The following is a 19,303-nucleotide window of genomic DNA, read 5'->3' on the forward strand; positions in this document are numbered from 1 at the left end:
CCGCGGGACAGGGCGCGGGCCTGCGCTCCTCGGGCCACCCGGACGTCGAGGGCAGGAGTGGGCAGCACGACGCCCAGCACGTTCCGCTTTTTGATGGTGATTTTAATGGACTGGGCACAGATACCACTTCGGCGAGATCGTCACATTACAAAACCGCAGCCACGAGGGAGAGAGAGAGATCGTTACCGAGGAATCAGGAGGCCGCAGCCGCTCACACCAATCTCCAGACCGGCAGCCAACTCCCCGACGGCGATGAAGCGGGAGTGGCGTTCGGTAACAGCAAAGACAGGGAGAAGATGTTTTGGATGGGTCAGTCTGTCCACAACGCACGAAACGGCTCTAGTAAAGTTCTGTACGAAACTACCGATGTGAACAACACTGGTGTCGTCGGGCTTGGCTTCACATCGGCAGTCAGAGGGGACCAAGACGTGTTACGCTCTGGAAGCCAGAAGCCGAGAACCCAGGTCCTGCCCACACCTGCGGAGCCCACGGCCCCCACGCAAGTCAGCGCTCTGCCCAAGGCGCTTTCTATACCTTCCCCGAGCAACAGAGCTGCAGCCTGTGAGGCCCGTGGTCTGAACTCTGATCAAATGCCCCTTAGCTCTGCCGGCGAGCTCACACGACGGACCCCAGACTGTGCTCTGAGTAAGTCAGTAAAGGACAAAAGGGCCCCCTGTCTTGTGTCTGCGGGAGAGCGGCTGTGGCTGGTGCTCTTTGGATGGGCTCCAGCGGTTATTAAAGGGCATAGAGTTAGAGGGTTCGTTAAGGGGAGGAACTGGTGAAGCGACTGACATAGAAGATGGAGGGACCAACCAGTAGAACAGTATGGAATCAACTGCTACGTTTATCGAGAACAGGAATAGCTTGACAATGGTTTAAGAAATACATGTAACTCCCATGTGATCCTAATGTTCACGTTTGCATTTATGGAGGGCTGTCTAGGTTCTCATGAGCAACACATGAATGGTAGGAATTTTCTTGAACATTTTAGACATTCTTTCCCATTGTGAGACCAGGGATCTTGATTTGGGGTTTAAACATTAAGATTGGCGTACATGCATCCTCTTTTGTTTTATAGATTCCGTATCTGATGTTGCGAGTACCGCATCTTCCGGAATGGATGATCATGACTCAAAGGAAATTTGTCTTGACCATCTGAATAAGGGGTGTCTACTTAGTGAGTAACTTACGGTCTTTCTGGAAGCAGAAACTTTATTAATAGTAATATAGCCAACATTTCTGAGCATTTGCTATATATCAGGCACAATACTAAGAGCCTTATGTGCATCTTCTTTAAACTTCATATCAACCTTAGAAGTAGGTTCTGTCTTTAACCCATTTTACAGTTATGGAAGGTGGAGGAATAGAGATGTTAAGACCTCACATACCCAAGTAACACAATTGGGTTTTGTCCCTACACCACCCAGCCCACCTGTGTTCTTCACCACTGCGTGATAGTATACTTTCTCCTTTTGCAATTCAGTTTTAGGTGAAATAGACTTAATCAGGGACCTATCTTTTCATATACTAAAAGCAAGCTGACAGACAAATCCAAATCACAAAGGTATCCTAGCAGACACATTTTCAAAGTTCATTTCCTGTCCTTTAGGCATTGTCTCTCTTCTGGACTCGGGGCTGTTTGCATTCCTTCCGAACTCTTGCACTGAAGAGACCTGTGCCCTACATGATCTGTGTGTCCTCCTAGTTGCGTTGCCACACCTGGTCACTGTCCCCTCCCACCAGGCTTCCTATAGAAATGATTCCCATGGGACTATGCTGGGGACAAATTGCTGCCCTCTCACTCTTATACCGCTTTCTCACCTTTATATCTCTGTCCCAGGCCTGGGCACTGTGTCTGATTTCATTCACTTGATCACTTTAGTGATCTGAGACTCATTTGCCTTATGTCTGAAGGGGAGGATTCTGCCCTGTGTTCTCTCAATCAAAAGTCTTTAACTTAAAATTTTGTGTTTTTTTAATTGTGGTAAAATATATATAACATAGATTCCTCCCCATCTTAATCATTTTTAAGTGTACAGTTCAGTTAGTGTTAATTATACTCATATCAAGATCTTTTTATCTTGCAGAGCTGAAACTCTGTACCCATTAAACAATAGCCCCTCATTTTCCCCTTTTCTAGCCCCTGGTGGCCATCATTCTAGTTTCTGTTTCTATAAATATGACTATTTTAGGTCTGTCATATGTGTGGAATCACACAATATTTATTTTTGTCCAATGGGCTTATTTCACTTAGCATAATGTCCTCAAAGTTCATTCACGTTATAGCTTGTGTGAAAATTTCTTTCCGTTTTAAGGTGGAATCATATTCCGTCATATGTATATTCCACACTATATTTATCCATCTGTTGATGGCCACTTGGATTGCTTCTACCTTTTGGCTATTGGGAAAAATGGTACTATTAACATGGGCGTACAAATATCTGCTTGAGATTTTGCTTTAAATTCTTTTGGGTATATATCCAGAAGTGGAATTGCTGGATTATATGGTAATTCTATGTTTAATTTTTTTGAGGAACTGCCACACTGTTTTTCACAGCAGCTGCACCATTTTATTTTTCACCAGCAATGCACAAGGGTTCCAGTCTCTCTACATCCTCAGCAACACCCATTCTTTTCTTTTCTTTTTTTTTTAATAGCAGCCATTCTAACGGGTGTGTGGTATGAACTATAAGGAATTGTTATATACTTTCGAATCAGCCAAATCTCAGGCAGTTTCATTCTATGAGTTCCCTGTGACGTCTAAACCTGCCTCTTTTTGTTTTAAAATACTCACATACCTTGAGGACATTTCGAAACAATTTAAACATAACATAATGAAAGTTGTGAAAAACAACTATTTTCTGTATTCCTGTATTACAAGCTTATAACATTAATTCGTTATTCAGCAAGCATTCTTTTACTAGCTATCTTTGGCATGCCCAGCTCTACGCCAGTCCTGCAAGGGAAATATAAGCTAAACAATGATGTAAGCTGTTCTTCAATGATATGTAATTACAGTAGGGTATCAGAACTTCCACAAATGAGAAAACTGCATAAAATAAGTAAATACATAAATTAAAAAGCACAAACGATACTGAGTGCTGGCTAAGGGAATACAGAATATAAGTCAGATCAGAACAGAGAGAGATGAGTGAGGGAATCTTTCTGGAAGAGGCAAATAGTAGGCGAAGCTTCAAGGAAAGACAGCAGTGGCCTGTGCTGGGGAGCATTTTGTCTGCATATATCCACTTTGGTACAGAGAGGGTAACTTTAAATTTATAACGACCTCAAATTTACATGTGGGCAAAGGGGCTTTTGGGAGAGTGGGAATCTTTTGTTTTCTGATGAGTCTCCATTGATAATAAAGGAACTCAGAGACATAGGTATGAGGCAATTCAGGCAGCAGCCAGCATGAGCAAAGGTGTAGATGGGAAATGTGCTTGCATAAGGTCTGGCAGGGTGCAAAAGGCAGGCCTTGATGGGGAAAGTCGGCAGTGAACTTGGTTGAACTAGTTGGAACCTCCACTCAACAGACCCTCAGACCTCCTCTCTGTCTTTGTAGACGACTGCAACAAAGTCCACTTCGTCCTGCCATACCGGTGGCAGATGTTAAATGCCAGCACCTGGATGGACCTCCAGCCCATGGAGAATATTGAGAAGGCCTACTGTGACCCCAAAAACAGCATGTAAGTCAGTGGCTGGACTCTGGATTGTGAGAGCCAGGATATCATCAAAGGAAAACAGTGCTAGCCTATGGGAAGAAGAAAAGAGTTTCCTTTAGAATCTCGTTCAAGTTTGAGATTAAAACAGCAAACGCCTGCTGAGTTAATGAAAACAACAACAACAACAACCCATTAGCTGGGTAGATTTGAAGTCATGCAGAGCCTGACTGATACTAAGGATTCTGGGACTGTTTTCCTAACTCATACAAAATAAACAGTGACATGATTATTTGTTTAGTTGCTATTTGTCAGTGTATTCTGCAGATAAACACAATGCAGAGGTTTGTTTGCGTTCCTATCAGCTTGTGGTAGGACTATTAAAAGTACTGAATGATTAGCTCAAAAAAGGCTTCAGCTTAATTTCATAGTTTTAGAACATGATTTGAGTAATTGCATATAGTTCTGGTGCAGAATTTCGTTGTTTACTTTGGCATTTTATAAATAGCCTTTATGTTTGCTATTTCCTCTGTCCTGGAGATACCTTACGTTTTTGTTTCTGTCAGGACTGAAATGGGTGATACCATTCGTGACCATATTTATAAGATGCATCCTAGTTTTATAAAGAAATTCTTTGGGGCAGAAAAATTACATACATTTCATCATCTGCAAATTTAATGAATTTTTGTTGGAGATTCTGTTGCTGCGTTTTGCCACTAGAGGGTGGCATCAGCTATTTTCTTGTTTCTAGGTGATTTTTTTTTTACCCCCCTCAGTAAATCTGAAGCAGGGTTTCTTTTCTTTTCTTTTCTTTTCTTTTTTAAGTTTATTGGGGTAAAATTGGTTAATACAATTATATAGTTTTCAGGAGTACACTATAATTTGACGTCTGTATATTCTATTGTGTGATTATCACCCAGAGTCCAGTTTAGGGTTTCTTGACTAAAGCACTATTTTTTGGGCCAGATAATTATTTTGTGGGGGCAGGGGGTAGGTTAGTAGCATTCCTGGCCTTTATCCACTAGGTGTCAGTTGTGATAACCACAGTTCTCTTTAGACATTGCCAAATGTTCCCCCAGGGGACAAAATCATTCCTGGTTGGGATCAAGGGGGTACTTCTTAGAGCAATAATTCTCAAACTTTTTGGATTCAAGACCCTTCTACAGTCTTAAAATATATTGACAATCTCAAAGAGCTTCTGTTCATGTAGATTATAGCTATCAATAAAAAACAAACAGAAAAATTAAATATTGATTCATTTAAAAATAACAAACTCATTACATGTTAAAATAAAGGCATTTTACATAACTATACTTATATAATTGTATGCAGTAGTTATATGCATTTAACTATACTTGTATATATGTATAACAAAACTTAACTTTTCAAAAACAAAACAAAATTCATTGAAAAGAATGACATTGTTTTATACATTTGGAAATCTCTTTAACCTATTGTGAAATCACACATTATGTAGCTTCTGGAAAACTCCACGGGGCACCTGTGAGAGTATGCAACTGAAAAAAGGCAAATAATGTCTTAACATTATAAAAATAAATTTGACCTTGCTGCCTCCCTGGAAGAGTCTTGGATTACACTTTGATAACTATTTAAATAATATAATTGAAAAAACTGACCTACTGAGAGTTTCTGACTCACTTTCTAACATTGAGCCAATCAGTTGTTTTGTGGGCACAGTTTTATTTTGGGATATTTTTTGAGGAAAGAATACATTTTGGGACACCATTAAATATGTCAAGTAGACAAGTTACATTACCGCTCTGTATCTCAGTTTTTGGGTTTTTTTTTTTTTTTTATGCGTTAAGACCAGGAGCTGTATCAAGAAAATTTGAAGGTTCCTTTCAGCTCTAAAATTTTAATTCTTTGCTTCTGTTAGGAAAAACCAGATTGTAGGAAACAGAAGTCACTGAAGCATTTTGTTAACTTGAAACTTTTCCCCTCTCAGCATTTCTTTGGGAAATTATAGAATCGATTTCAAGAAAATGACTTGTAACTTTAATCCCATCCGACGTCTCTCCACGCCTTCATCTGTCCGGATTCCGAGCGGTCTCACCTTCACCACGAAATGGATTTGGTATTGGAAGAGTGAATCTGACACATGGGTCCAATATGGGAAGGAGGTGAGTTCCATCCCTTCTTGTGGAGGCACGTGTTTAAACTTGTCAATTCCAGAAGAAAACCATTACTGAAATGTTTGACGCCTGCATGATTACCCATGGAGAGTGGACGTGGTAGAGGAAGTGTTGCTTTTTTATGTTATCCACACTGTATTTGCATTTTTATTTTTAGCAAGCATGTAGTCTGATTGCAGTCATCAACAAAAACATCTATTAGCTATTTTTAAGGAACTGCTTGAGACATGAGTCAGCTACATGTCCTTTTTTCCTCACTGTCAAGGACTGGCATGGAACCTTGAGCTGGCTTTCTGTGTATTAGTAATAACTGTACAGAGACTACTGCTTCCAGCCAGAAAAGAAGGCAAGAGTGAAGAATCAGAGGGCTGATATAGATGGTCACTAGGATTCAGAATCTGGATTCGGATGGACTACAAAGACTGGATCTAGAAGAGTCTAGGCTTAGCCATACAGCAATATAGTAATGGGGAATAGAAGTTAGATAAGCCGAGCCTCTGTCTAGTGTCCCTTTCTCCTTTTGTTTCATCAGATTAGAGAGAGAGAGAGAGAGCAAACGAGCAAGAGTGAGCTTAAGTATGTTTCCAGGTTAGAACCTCCCTAGTAGAAACTGAGAGGCAATGAAAGCAGAGTGATGAGAAAGAGAAAGTAAAAGCAAGAGATTAAAACGAAACTCAAAGACAAAGAGGGACACGGAAATGTCAGCTTAAGGTTCGACATAGTTAGAAGTCAATGGGCCGTAAATTTGGCTCTGAGTTGCCTAGCTGCCAAAGCAAACAAAGAAACAAGCTGGTATGAGACGCCCTGGACCCTATGGGGAGAACGAACAGTTACTCAGGAAGAGCTATGCTTTTTTCTGTTGGGGCCAAAGGAAGACATCTGCTGTGGAGCCACATAGAGGGGACCGTGCATGCTGTGAGTGAGGCCCGCAGCGGGAGTCCTACCGGCACTGTGTACGTAGCATAGCGGTTTCCCAGCTGTCCTGTGTTCAAACGGTCCTTCGCGGGACCGCAGTGAGCACGCTGGAGTAACAGGAGCCGCCCTGTGCCCATAGGCCCGGGGCTCAGAGCCGGGCTCTTGGTCCCCTTCCCCTGCTCTCCTCTGTCCTGTGGTGGCCGCTGGAGCACCTTGGTGTGAAAACCTCCCCGATGTTGAGCTTTGTACAAGTTCTTTTTGTGTTCAGGCCAAGGATGGTGTCAAAGTGCAGGTTTTTGAAAGTGATTCTGTGAGACGCCTGTGGAGATAGAAATTATAAAGTCCAGTTAATTAAAATAAACCATGGACCTCAATGGTATTAAAGTCAAATGCTTGACGTTTTCAATAAGATAAGAGAAAAAGGTTGGAAAATATTTACATTCTAGTGACATTAGGGTCCCAGAGACTAAGGAGAACTCTCTGTGGGGCATAGATGATATTTAAATTTACCCAAGTTCCGTTATTCCGTAAAACATCAAGAAACTTCCTGATGAAACTTCTTTAATACAGGATTCTTCCTGGGAAATTTAGTCTGTATTAAATGCAGAGTTTTGGAATGTAACTTTCAACCTGTGAACATATAACATGTATTCATTTAGTCTGTAGCACATATCTATTATAAGAAGTGTTCTTGAAGATGTGACTAAATTCCTACTGTCTTATATTAATTAGAACCATTATTATATAAAATGAGTTGGTTCTTCTGTTATTAAAAAAAAAGAATGTGGCAACAGAAAGAAATCTAACTGTGGGTAATGAACATACAATGCAAAAAATATATATGCCTTCCTGTTGAATCGTACAACTGAAACTTACTAGGTTTTGTTAACCAATGACACCATAATTTAAAAAATAAATAAATAAATATTTTTAAAAAGAAAGGAAGGAAAACAGGATCTATATTTGGTGTTTTTCTAGCTGGCTGTCCAATTAAAATAAAAATGGCTGTTCCAGGAGATTTGAATACAAACATAATGAGCAGCCTGGTTTCTATCATTCTTTCTTGTAACCGAATTTTAAATAAGAGTTGGGCAACTGAGGTTTCCAGGTTAGTTCCTGGCAGGAACTGGGAGAACAACCTTTTGCCAACAAAGGGTAGGTACGTATGCTTTGACAGTGAACTCTCTGGAAGGTAGACTTGATATCCTTTTATGTACATTCTGGTGCTTAACCGGGATTTGTACCCACAGAGATGGTAGACACGAAGAGGACGTGGTTTCAGGAGGAGCGATGATTGATAAGACAGGCAATTGGGCAGTGATGATGAAGGATGGAGTTATGGCAGGAGTGGCAGGTGGCAGAGCCTGGTAGGCACGAGGTGCACATCTAGACCCTCAGACATGTTTACCAGCAGGTAGCTAAGTTTAGTAGCCATGAAAGCTGGCATCGAGGAGTGGCAGGAGACCATGCATGGCCTGAGAGAATTACTCAGGGCAGGGGCAAGACATAGCTCTAGAAAGCCAAGGTCAAGGCAATAATGTAGATACAGGGCAAAAGCCAAAACCTGGTTACTGAAACAGGCGTACATTTGAGTCTCCTGGGAGAATAACTAATTGAAGGTTCTACCATTCTTTCATTCACTCCTTGAGAACTGGAGTACAGTGTGAGGGCAGGGCCAGAAGAGGGTCCAGCGGAACCATACTCAGCCGTGCAGATACTCAGACACCGACTCATTGGCCTTGTTCTGTCCAGTTTCTACAGGGTGGACTCTCCTGGCAGGCAGTTGAGAAATATAGGACTTATAGACAAGACTGTAAACGGGCGTGGCCCCAATATGGAAGCCTTTGTAACCTGGTTTGGGAGGCAAGAAGCATTCCTCTTTTAATCCCATGACTAATATAAAATTATATAAGATACAATGATAGAGATTTATTAAAAGCCTACCCTGAAATCTTTACTTTTCTTTTTTTAATTAGGTAGGCAATCAGCAAACTTCAAATATCGACTCTTCATACCTGGAGTCTTTCTTCCTGTTATATCCAAGGGGGATTGTGCCATTTCAGGCGGGTTCACGGAACTACGAGCTGAGTTTCCAAGGTAAGATTTTGCTTCTGGCAGTGGTGCCTGTCGTGGGATTCCGGCATGAGGTGGACAAGAGCAGAGGGATGTGCATGCTGCACCCAGGATCAGGGTTCTTTTTAATAAGACCGGAAGTATAGGGTGTGGAAGCCAGTGGCTGTCAGAAGGCCTGTGAGCGCCTCGCCTCTGACACACAGTGGCCGTGTAACTCTGTGAGGAGCCCCTGGCCTCTCCAGGCCTCAGTTCCCTCATCTGCACAATTTGTTTTATCTATTCTAGGACTTCATATAAATTAAATCTCTGTCACCTCCATACTCTGCATGTAGCTGATTTCTTTCACTCTGAATGTTTTTTTTTAGATTTATCTATGTGGTTATATGTATTGTAGTTCTTCTCTTTTCATTGCTAAGTATATTGTAAGACTATTTGTCTGTCTGTCTGTCTATCTATCTATCATCCATCTATCTATCTATCTATCTATCTATCTATCTATCTATCTATCTATCTATCTATCTAATCTATCCATCCACTCACATACACACACCATGGTTTATTTATCCATTCACCTCTTGATGGATATTTGGATTGTTTTCACTTTTTGGTTATTATGATACTACCAGGAACATTTAACTGCAAGTCTTTGGATATAGGTTTTCATTTCTCTTGGCTAAAAAGCAAGGAGCGGGATTGCTGGATCGCACAGGCAGTGTATGTTTATAAGAAACTGCCAAACTGTTTTCCAAAATGGCCGTGCTATTTTACCATCTCACTAGCAATATCTGATGACTTCTTTTTCAAAGAGATCACTCTGTTTGCAGCTCGGACCTAGATCTACAACACGTCCGAATTGGAAATGGCATTTCACACTCAATGTAGAAACAAATCTTTAAAGTATATCTAACTCACGCCAACTCTTCATCATTGACGCCTGGTTTAGGGCAGCTTACGTGGATGATGTGACTTGGTTACCCTAGCCTCTCCTCTTACCATCCACCTTTGATTTAAAGATTAGATTGATTGCCAAATGCTCATTTACTTCTTTGTTTTCTGGGTCTTATCAAAAGGGCAGTGACAGTTACAAGTTTTTGTCATCAGCAGTTTCCATCCGAAATGATTTTCTCTGTTCATACATGTACAGTTCAGACATGAATATTCGCTGTTACTAGCCTCTGAAAAATAACAATAAATCATTTTCTAGAATTAATTCTTAATTCTTGTTTGTTTTCTTTTTTTCTGTCTAAAGGGATGATTCAGACAAACGTAGCTTCCAAGACCCAAAAGGATGTCATCCGAAGGCCAGAATTTGTGTCTGCCCAGGATGTGGCACGGATGAAAAGTGGGCCAGAGTAAGTGTTCTGAGGCACTGCTTGCTGGCACGTTTGAGATGGTCACGCATTGATCTCACCGAGTCATTCTCGAATCCGCAGCCTGTTTTCTTGAAGTGTTCCTGTTGTGTTACATTGCAGTTTCCATTTGCGTTATCTATGGGCAAAGTGCTTGCTAAGCAGCAGAGTGTGATGGAAAGAGTACTAGAGCAGGAAATCTGTCATTCCCTGTAACTCATAGGGGACTTCCCGCAAGTCCCTTAGCTGCTCTCGGCCTCAGCTTCTTTGACTGCGATGACTATATGAATGGGGCGCACCTCGGAAGTGATCAAATGCTTCGGGTTTTATTCTGCTGTGGGTTCTTCTGTGTAGCCTTTGTTTTGTTGAGGGAATTCGTAGAGGATGGGAGGCTGAGAAAGAAATGGGGACTGAGGAAAAAAAACCCTGAGCAAGGGGATTTGGAGATACACTTGACAAAAAAGGAATTTTGAAAGAAATTTTGCTGTGTGGGATTCAGTGTAACACTCCTGTGTGTGCTCATAAAACTCAGTAAACTCAACATTGTTCATGATCATTTTTTGGAGTTGGATTTTTTTTTTCCTGGGTGATGTGCGATTATATAAAAGAGATTTCAAGACAGGTATAAATTCAAGGTGTTCTAATTAGCTTCTTTTGGTTGTAGGAATTAAGGTATTTAATGAAAAAAGGAAGTTACTAAAAGGATAAACATGGTGTAGTAAAGAAAACATTTCATGAGAATCCAAGGGTGGGAACTGAGCTATATCAAGGCCTCAGGAATGGGCACCTGTTCTTATTCTGCTTTGGAACCTGAGCAGCCTGGGGTCACAGGTCCTTGCTTGTGACGGGGTTAACAGCCCCGACTCTCGATCTACATTCCAAGGTTCAGATTCTGCCTGCTACTCATGAATTGTGTGGATTTGGGCAAGTGAATTACTCTGCATCCCCTCATCTATAAAATGGGCTTAATGATAGCACATTTGTCAAGGTTGTTTGATGAATGCATTCCAGACACTCAGGACAGTGGCCGGCACGTCAGAGTGTTCAGTAAATGTTAGCTGCTTTTCTTCTTACTAGTTTTATTCCTCTGCTGTTAACAGACTCAATGACTGTATCTGTATCTATTTCTATATCTGTATCTCCTAATACTTTTCTGTGGCTGTGGCTCAACAGTTTTTAACCTCAGAATTCCAATCTTCATATCTCTTCAGCTTTGCCTTCTGCCATTACTGCCTAATTATCTCTGAATATCTTAATTCAAACTCCTAGACTTGGAAACAGATTGTCCTAGCCATCCAGAGTCCCTTCCAGCTCTTTCATATTCAAATTAATAAAGTAAAAATATTGCAGCGTGGGGAAGAGTAAAGTTTGTGCCCTCATTGGAGCTTACACTCTGATGGATGAGACAGGATGTCTCTCTAATGACTTCAGTTAGTAAGAGGTGTTAGCAGGGCAGCAGGACAGGAAGCGGGTGCTCTTTTTATTCAGGTGACTAGTGAGGTCATTGTAGTTTAACGTCTTATTCTTTCAAGTGGTTCTGGGAGGATGTCTCAATAAAAAAAAATTCAAGCTGTATTTTCTTAAAGCAACCTGCAGTTTTGACTTTTCAACAATTCTTGCACTCCTATTTGGTCTCCACCAGTGAGACCATGCTTTGTTGCCTTTCAGGAACTGGCCAGACTCTTCCTTTTTAACTTCAAGCTGGATGATTTCTTCTGTGCACATATAATTCCAAGGGAAGAATTTGGTTTGTGACATTTCCAAATATTTCATGAAATCAGTCCATTGTCTGTCTCAATAATTTACATGCCATAGTTACCTCTTGCTTTTCCATTTGTTCTTCCTCTTCTCCGGAAACATCTTCCCCATCACTCATGTAAATCCAGCGTCTTTCGTGGCCCAGCTTGAATGCCACTTTCCCCATGCAAACCACACTTGGGACTGTCCTCCAGTCTTCTCCTTTGCCCTCCAGTAACACTTCGTAAGTCCCTTATGGTACTTGCCCATTCGACCTTACGATGTAGTTTTCTGTGTAGCCATCTTCCCTAGCACAGCTCTCCCTACCTCTTCCCTTCTGTTCCGCTGTTATCAGCCCCCTAAAGCTCTTGAAATATTTTGCACAATGAATGGTACATAGTGATACTAAATGGACAGCTAAGAGAGTGAATGAATAAAATGAATTGAGAAAACCCTGTTAGTGGGAGGTCATGTAGAGAACCAGCTTTAATCCTGCTGTCACCAGCCCGGAGGAGACACATTTGCTTTAGGATAGAATAAGGGCTGTGAGTGCTCTCTCACACAGTCCAAAGAGAAATGCACTCTGTAGCACACTTTTTTGTCGATGGGCACCTTAAAACAATTTAATCTGCTCTCTACTAGACAAATTCAGTATGGAAATCTTGAATTTAAAATATAGACACGTTGGAGCCAATCTCTCACCCCAAAAGAAACTTCATTTTAGAAAAGGAGATCTTGAAAGAGTTTTTTCCTTAAAGCATTTTTTAAAAATTTAGTATTTCATTATGGAAAATTTCAAAGTTGGAGAAAATTGTACTATAAGTCCCTATGTATGTGTGTGTGTGGGGGGGGTCAAGGAATCAATATATTTTATCATTCTTATTTCATTTATCTCTGCCATCATCTCTACGTTTTTTATTTTGCTGTAATATTTTCATGTAAATCCCACACATCATATCATTTCACTGTAAATACTTAAAGTGTGTCTCTAATAGATAAGAAGTTTTAAAAAACATAAAATACCGTTAACCCACCTACCAAATTTGATAATTTCTTAATATCATTTAATACCCAGTTCATGTTCTATTTTTTCCCCATTGCCTCAAAAATAACTTTTTACAGTTGATTTATTTCAGTTTATATCAAAACAGGGTATGTATATTAAATTTGCTATATTTGTCTCTTTAGCCTCTTTTAATCTATTAGTTTCCCCGCCTTCACTTTTTTTTTTTTTTTAAAGAAATGAGGTCATTTGACCTATAAAATCTCCCCAATTCAAAATGTAGCAAGTTGTATCCTCACGGGGTCATTTGAGTGTAATTTTTGTGAATTGATAGTTAGATTTAGAGGGTTGATTAGATTTGGTTTCCATTTTTGATCGAGAATACTATATAAGTGGTGATTTGTACTTCCTGTCAAGTATTCTTAAGAGGTACACAGTGTCTCGCCATCCTGTTTTTAGTGATGAAGGTGGGAGAGTGGTCACTTTAGTCCGACCCCTCCATTATAACATTCCTCATCTGATATGTCACTTAATGGTTTTAGTAGCTATTGACAGTCCTTGTTCAGATCCATTATTAGGGGTTGCAAAATGTTGGTTTTCTAATTCTGTCAATTCTTCTGTAATTAATAGCTGTGATTGTCTATAAAGGAGAATTTTTCCTCATGTATGGTTACCCTGAAATACAGTTCATAGGTAGCAGGATTCTTTCCCCTGTATCTCTGAGACTTAAAATGTTTATCATTTGACACAGTAGCTGTAAGACACACTGAATTCTAACACATTAAGACCCTTGAAGGCTGAGCAGGAATAACGAAAAAGAATCAATGCTTTTACATTTTAAATGAATGGGAAAATAACATTTAATTAATTTACCAAAGTATGAATAATTTCTGCATTTTAAAAAAAGCATGATTACTGGTACATCTATATCAGAAATATGCAGGAATGTAGTCCAAAGAAAAGTACAAAGGAAAAATTCCCTGAGAAACCTTTGCTTAGTGCCCGGAAGTTAAGGACAGAAGCGACTTGGGCTCGTAGGATGGGGAGCCAAGTGAATTCTTACTCTTTTATTTGTAGCAGTCAGCCGGCGCAGACCCAGCTGGAGACTCTGACCTCAACATTCCTTCCTCAGGTGGACTTTTCCTTCCCATCCTCGAACAGATATCAGGTACTTGGTTTTAACTTTTTGGCGGGTGAATTATTTAAAGGTGGGGAAAAGTACTTTGCTACAGATGAGTGTGTGAGTGAAAGAATGAATGAATCGCTTCTGTAAAACTCTTGGATCGTGATTCAAAGGTGGACATCTGAATGGCGATTGTGTCACTGTCCCAGCGGAGGACTGCCCCCCGCAGGGCATCTTGTTGTCTCCAGAGTCCAGCCACACAGGATCTCAGTGGGACAGACTCTCAGGACAACCCCGTGAGATAGATACTAGTATCTTCCTTTATCGATGAGAAAACTGGAACTCAGAGAGTAAAAGTGACTTGTCCACTGGTTGGAGTTAAAAAGCTGGGAGTCGCACAGACTGTTCCTCACCTCCTCACCTAGCCTGGTTGGGGCAAGACTTTCTGTATTGTTTAGCCTCCACATTATGCTCCATTTGGGGGTGCAGGCTGTTTGCTTGGGCTCCATGGGCGCCGCCACTGCCTCTGCCCCTGCACTGGCTTTGGGCAAGGAACTCGCCAGGTGACTGAACTAAATCAGACACCTCAGGGGCCTCCCTTTGCTGTTAGCCATAAGTCACCCTCAACAGATGGGCCCAGTGCCAGCTAGTTCACTACTAAAATGAACTGCCACATGGGGAAACCTAACCCAGCTTATCCCACCCGTTTTCTGAGGCCTGGCAAGGATACCCCATGACATGTGGACATATTGTGCTTTAAATGTTTCCTGTTTCACGTTTTCATATTTAAAAAATTTTTTAGTTGTTAGAGCTCAATAACCAGCATCCGGAATATGTCAAAATAAGCGAATATTTTAAAGTAAGCATGAAAAATGTCAAGATTGAAAAGATAAAGAAGATCAAGAACACACAGCTCTGGGATGCTTTCGAAAGGTTGGTGGCCACATGATCACGTTTCTTTATAGAAAGTTTGAAAAGATGGGTTAAGATCTGTCCTTTAAGACTTACATTCACTGATGTCTTTTACTGGTCAGCAGTTTCTTCAGTCTCTAGTTTTCTTTGTGTAAACTTGAGCTTCTCTCGTTCAGCTTTAGTTTTACAATTCAGTGATTACATGTGTCCGTCATTTAAGTTTTCATGATATTTTATAGCTGTTACCTTAATGTTAGTAGCTCCCTTCTGAACTCTGCTGAAATAGTATATTTAGACAATTAGACTGTAGTTAGGATTACTGTCATTAACTAGAGTGGGAGAGAAATGTTCTCAGTATTAAGTTTTACATTTCCTGTATTAGGAAAAAAATGAAGATGAAGAAGAAGAACGAACAAATGCTATTTTATGCAACATGCCGTGCCAATGTGGATTTTATCTGTGCGAATAATTTTGACTGGGCCTCACATGGAACTGTTGAAACCAAATACGGAAAAGGTTTGTGCTGGAATAGAGCAGCCTAGCTAGTAGAGTCATAACTCGGCTCTATACATGCTTCTCATATGAGGTATATGTAATTATTTTGTATTAACCAGAATATTCAGGCTTTCACAGTGATGGAGAGAAAATAAGCTCCCCTTAACCTTAAGTGCCCAAATTCAAGTGATAAATTGACTTGGGACTTGATTGCTACACCTTAGCCTGGCTTTTGTCTTCTCTGATTTTTTGGTGGGGTGGGAGAGGGGGAAGGACCAAAGAGTCTCATACATGGTTGCAAACTATTACACCTGTTGGCTGCATTGTCTGCCATTACTACTCAGTTCTGGCTATGGCTCTTCCTGACCACATCCATCCCTACAAAGCCCCTGGGAATAGTCTTCTATTGCCACTCATGGATTCTCATTAGAGGTAGGAGAAGAGGCCTTTCCCCATCTCAGAGTCTCTCTTATGTCAGAACTGAAATATCTATCTTAGAAAATGGAAATACAGTATAAATGTGTTCCCAGTTTGGGCCATAACTGGCTCTGATAGCGACATACATGGATGCTTAGTCTTTCTCCTCTTTTATAAACAGAAGGGTACTGAAGCCCTCTGAAATATATTTTGCTGATTTGGTAGTGTTACTCACTTGCTATTATTTTTCCTTTAATTTGGCAAATGAGGGAGAGTCGTTGACAGCCAAGAAGACACCCTCGTGCAGCAAGGATGTAGCCTGCAGTTCTCACCGATAGGCAAGGTGTTTCTCCAGGAACTTTGCCCTTTTTCCCCATGCCGCCCTCCCTTGTGAAGGTCAGGGAGTGATCCTTCTACTTGGCCTGTCTCTTGTTACACAGAATTAGGAGGGGTTTTTGTTTTGTTTGTGTTTATTTTTAATGTCAGTGTTCTGTTCCCATCACCCATGATGCTATTATTCCTGGCTAGATAGGCTGGTGTGAACCACCGGGCCTACAATCTTAAAAGGTCAGGCAGTTATCCTATAAGAGGCCAAGCGGTAGATCTCAGAGATGCTGCTACCTGCTGAGGGAAAGCAAAGCCCCCGTGGTGCGCGTGTCAGACCACTCTGCGAGGCTGTTATCTGTGTGATTTTCTAGAGACTGCCTTCAAGGGGTATCGAGCGAATAAGACATGCCTGGAAAGATAGAAGGGCTCTGGGCTACAGCTTGATAAACAGGAGACAAAAAGTGGGTATCTACTGGGAGATGGAGGATAATCATGGACAGCGTGTTAGTGAGAGAGGTCCTAAGAGCTGTCCTTGGGCCAGAACTGATCAGTCTGGATGGAGGACAAGAACCACAGCAGTTAGGGAAAAGCCACTCAGCTCTAAAGAGGAGACTATAAAAACTGAAATTTGGATAAAAAGTAGAAGAAGGTGACATTTGGAAAAGAAGCACGTATTTGGGCGGTAGCTAAGCAAAGGACCCGTCCTGGCACAAACTGGACTTGAGAGGCTAGATGGGAGGCGCATACGGCCAGGAGCGTATTTCAGATGTGAGGTCCTGCTAGGCTTCACGATGTCTATGAAACTGCCCAAGATTCTGCAGCCCAGGTGCATCAAGATGCTAAATGGTTAGAAAGAAAGAAACGAAAATGTTATTTTTAAAGATAATATGGGTGTCTAGATAGAAGAAAGCAAAAGAAGCTACAGAGAATTGGAATGTTGGTGCTCCACACAGGAGGTGAGACGCATGCTTCCCTCTGCCACCGGACCGCTCTGGCACCCCTTCACTTCCAGTCCAGGCCCGGGGTGGCGGGGCCTGAGGCCCCTGAGCGACCAAGTCAGAGCTAACTGGACCCTTTTTGACTGTCAGCCTACAGAGGGTTCCTTCCCTGGTCTTATTCATAGTTTTTTTTTTTCCTCCTAGCTAAAGCCTTTTATTTTTGGCAATGCATTTCTAGATCCTATTTTGGTCATCAAAAGCTGGCCAAGATTCTTCCTTTCTCCTTATGAATTTCTTCTAATGATTCTAATTCTCTCTAAGGCAAATCATGTGTCTGGCTAAATAAAAGATGGTTATTTATAAAAAAAAAAAAAAATTTGCGAAAAAAACACAATGCTTTTGACAGTATTATTGCATTACATCAATTATATTGTGTGAATCGAAAAACAAATAAAGTAGATTAAAGAAAATCAGCATATTGTGAAGTCTAAGTGTGACCTGTGGAACAAACAAAAGCTAGCTAGGCCAAAAAAAAAAAAAAAAAGTGGGAAAAGAGCGTTTATGGAGACGAGAGATTGGCAAAGGCCTGGGAGGCTGTAGCTAGAGCAGCACATTGAAGGTGTGGTGGGAATGACACAGACGAGGCCAGAGCTCTAGGCTGGCGTCAGATCCTGATAGGCTTCACAAGCCATGCTAAGGGGATGGAGGTTTTTCCCGAGGGCAACGGTAAACCATCCATGGCTTTAGGAAGGAATGACGTGATGAGGATGGATGAGACCAAGACCAAGAAAGAAGGTGGAGAGAACATTTGGAGGTTGTTTGAAGAGTCCAGGCCAGAAATGAGGGTGGCTTAGAACCAGGTAGTGGCAGAGGGATGAAGAGGATGTTGGGGTTCAGGGGATCTAGTCCCTGTATTTGCCGCAAAATGGAGGTCAGGTCTTAGGAAAATGGGCCATAAGGTTGGATCATTTAAGCAAATGTAGATTCCAGATTATGCAAACACGATTTAAAAACAACTGATACGTCATTTTGAAAGTCAGTCGTTTAGGGTAATGGTTACTCTTTTCTGAATGGAGAGTGTAGGACTATAATACCTGTATAAAGAATCATTTCTCATCGACTCGACAAGTCTTCCATTTGGTTATCACTGATAAACAAAAATAATTGAAGAATCAAATCAGCACTCAGGCTTTCTTACAAAATAGGAAAAAAAATAATTGAACAAGTGTAAAAGTAACTGAGTGCCATTAAAATGTATGTACGGCTATCTCTGAATGTTGAAAAATAAGTTTTAAGACTTTATCAAACAATTAAAATGCACATCGAAGAAAAATATGAATGGAATTCCTGCCTATCGATGTAATCCCATTTGCTTTAAGTCAAATCTCCTTTTACCTGTAACTCTGTACTGTTTATTTTACACCTTTTACATGCATAACTGGAATTCTCGTACCTGGAAATGTTAGCTTTCTGGAACGTAACTCAGAATCCGAAGGAATGAACAACTGTGTTATGGTAGGCAGAGTCGTTGTCACCAGATTCCTGTACTGAAGATCATGACTGTTTATCCTTGGAAGTGCCTCAGAATCCACTTAGCCTTATTTCAGAAAGTGTTATTTTTTCCCCTCAGCCCAGCAAGTATGCAGCGTGGGAGTAAGGTGCTAGATGCAGGCAGCAGGAAGAAAGTGAACAGCTTTTAAGTAGGAAATGAGGAAAAATGATCCGCAAGACACAAACACAGCTTAATGTTTTTTTTTTTTTTTCTCTCATGCCTTGGCCATTAGTGTAGGGGTGACGGTTCTACCCGCCTTTAGTAGCTCCAGAGAGCAGTCCTGTGTTGTAACACCATGTGTCAGAATTCCTATCTACCTCTCACGCATCAGTAAAAGAAAGGGTAAAATGAGTTTGTTCTATTCTTTTTATATCAGAAAAACGTATATGCTATAAATTTCTTTCCGAAATAGCTTAAATTGATTAGGAGTTCTGGAAATTGAGGTAAGAGGAATAGTTCTTTGCAGACACTTAAGAAATGAGGTGTGACCGATGCAGAGAGATGGTAGTGTGATCCGGAATATGTAGTGGTTATCTGTCACAGTGAGAAATGATACAGAGAATGCACAGCCTCTGCCCCCGTCTGCTCACGAAGGCTATAGCACAGCAGTGCAGGATGCAGCTGTTAACTGTCGAGCCATTAACGCTGAG

At 41.0% G+C, this 19,303-nt stretch overlaps 1 protein-coding gene across 1 annotated transcript in view; it reads left to right on the forward strand.

The window, feature by feature from the left end:
• ZC3HAV1 (zinc finger CCCH-type containing, antiviral 1) overlaps positions 1-19,303 on the forward strand; it is a 49,106-nt gene that overhangs the window by 24,227 nt on the left and 5,576 nt on the right. The window contains exons 5-13 of the mRNA XM_015588294.2: positions 6-645; positions 1,079-1,177; positions 3,563-3,686; positions 5,626-5,800; positions 8,704-8,824; positions 10,050-10,152; positions 13,967-14,057; positions 14,815-14,945; positions 15,307-15,440. Of these exons, the coding sequence (XP_015443780.1) occupies positions 6-645; positions 1,079-1,177; positions 3,563-3,686; positions 5,626-5,800; positions 8,704-8,824; positions 10,050-10,152; positions 13,967-14,057; positions 14,815-14,945; positions 15,307-15,440 (1,618 nt within the window). The remainder of the gene's footprint in view (positions 1-5; positions 646-1,078; positions 1,178-3,562; positions 3,687-5,625; positions 5,801-8,703; positions 8,825-10,049; positions 10,153-13,966; positions 14,058-14,814; positions 14,946-15,306; positions 15,441-19,303) is intronic.

This window comes from Pteropus alecto, unplaced genomic scaffold (genome assembly GCF_000325575.1).
Source record: "Pteropus alecto unplaced genomic scaffold, ASM32557v1 scaffold22, whole genome shotgun sequence".
Lineage (NCBI taxonomy): Eukaryota > Metazoa > Chordata > Mammalia > Chiroptera > Pteropodidae > Pteropus > Pteropus alecto.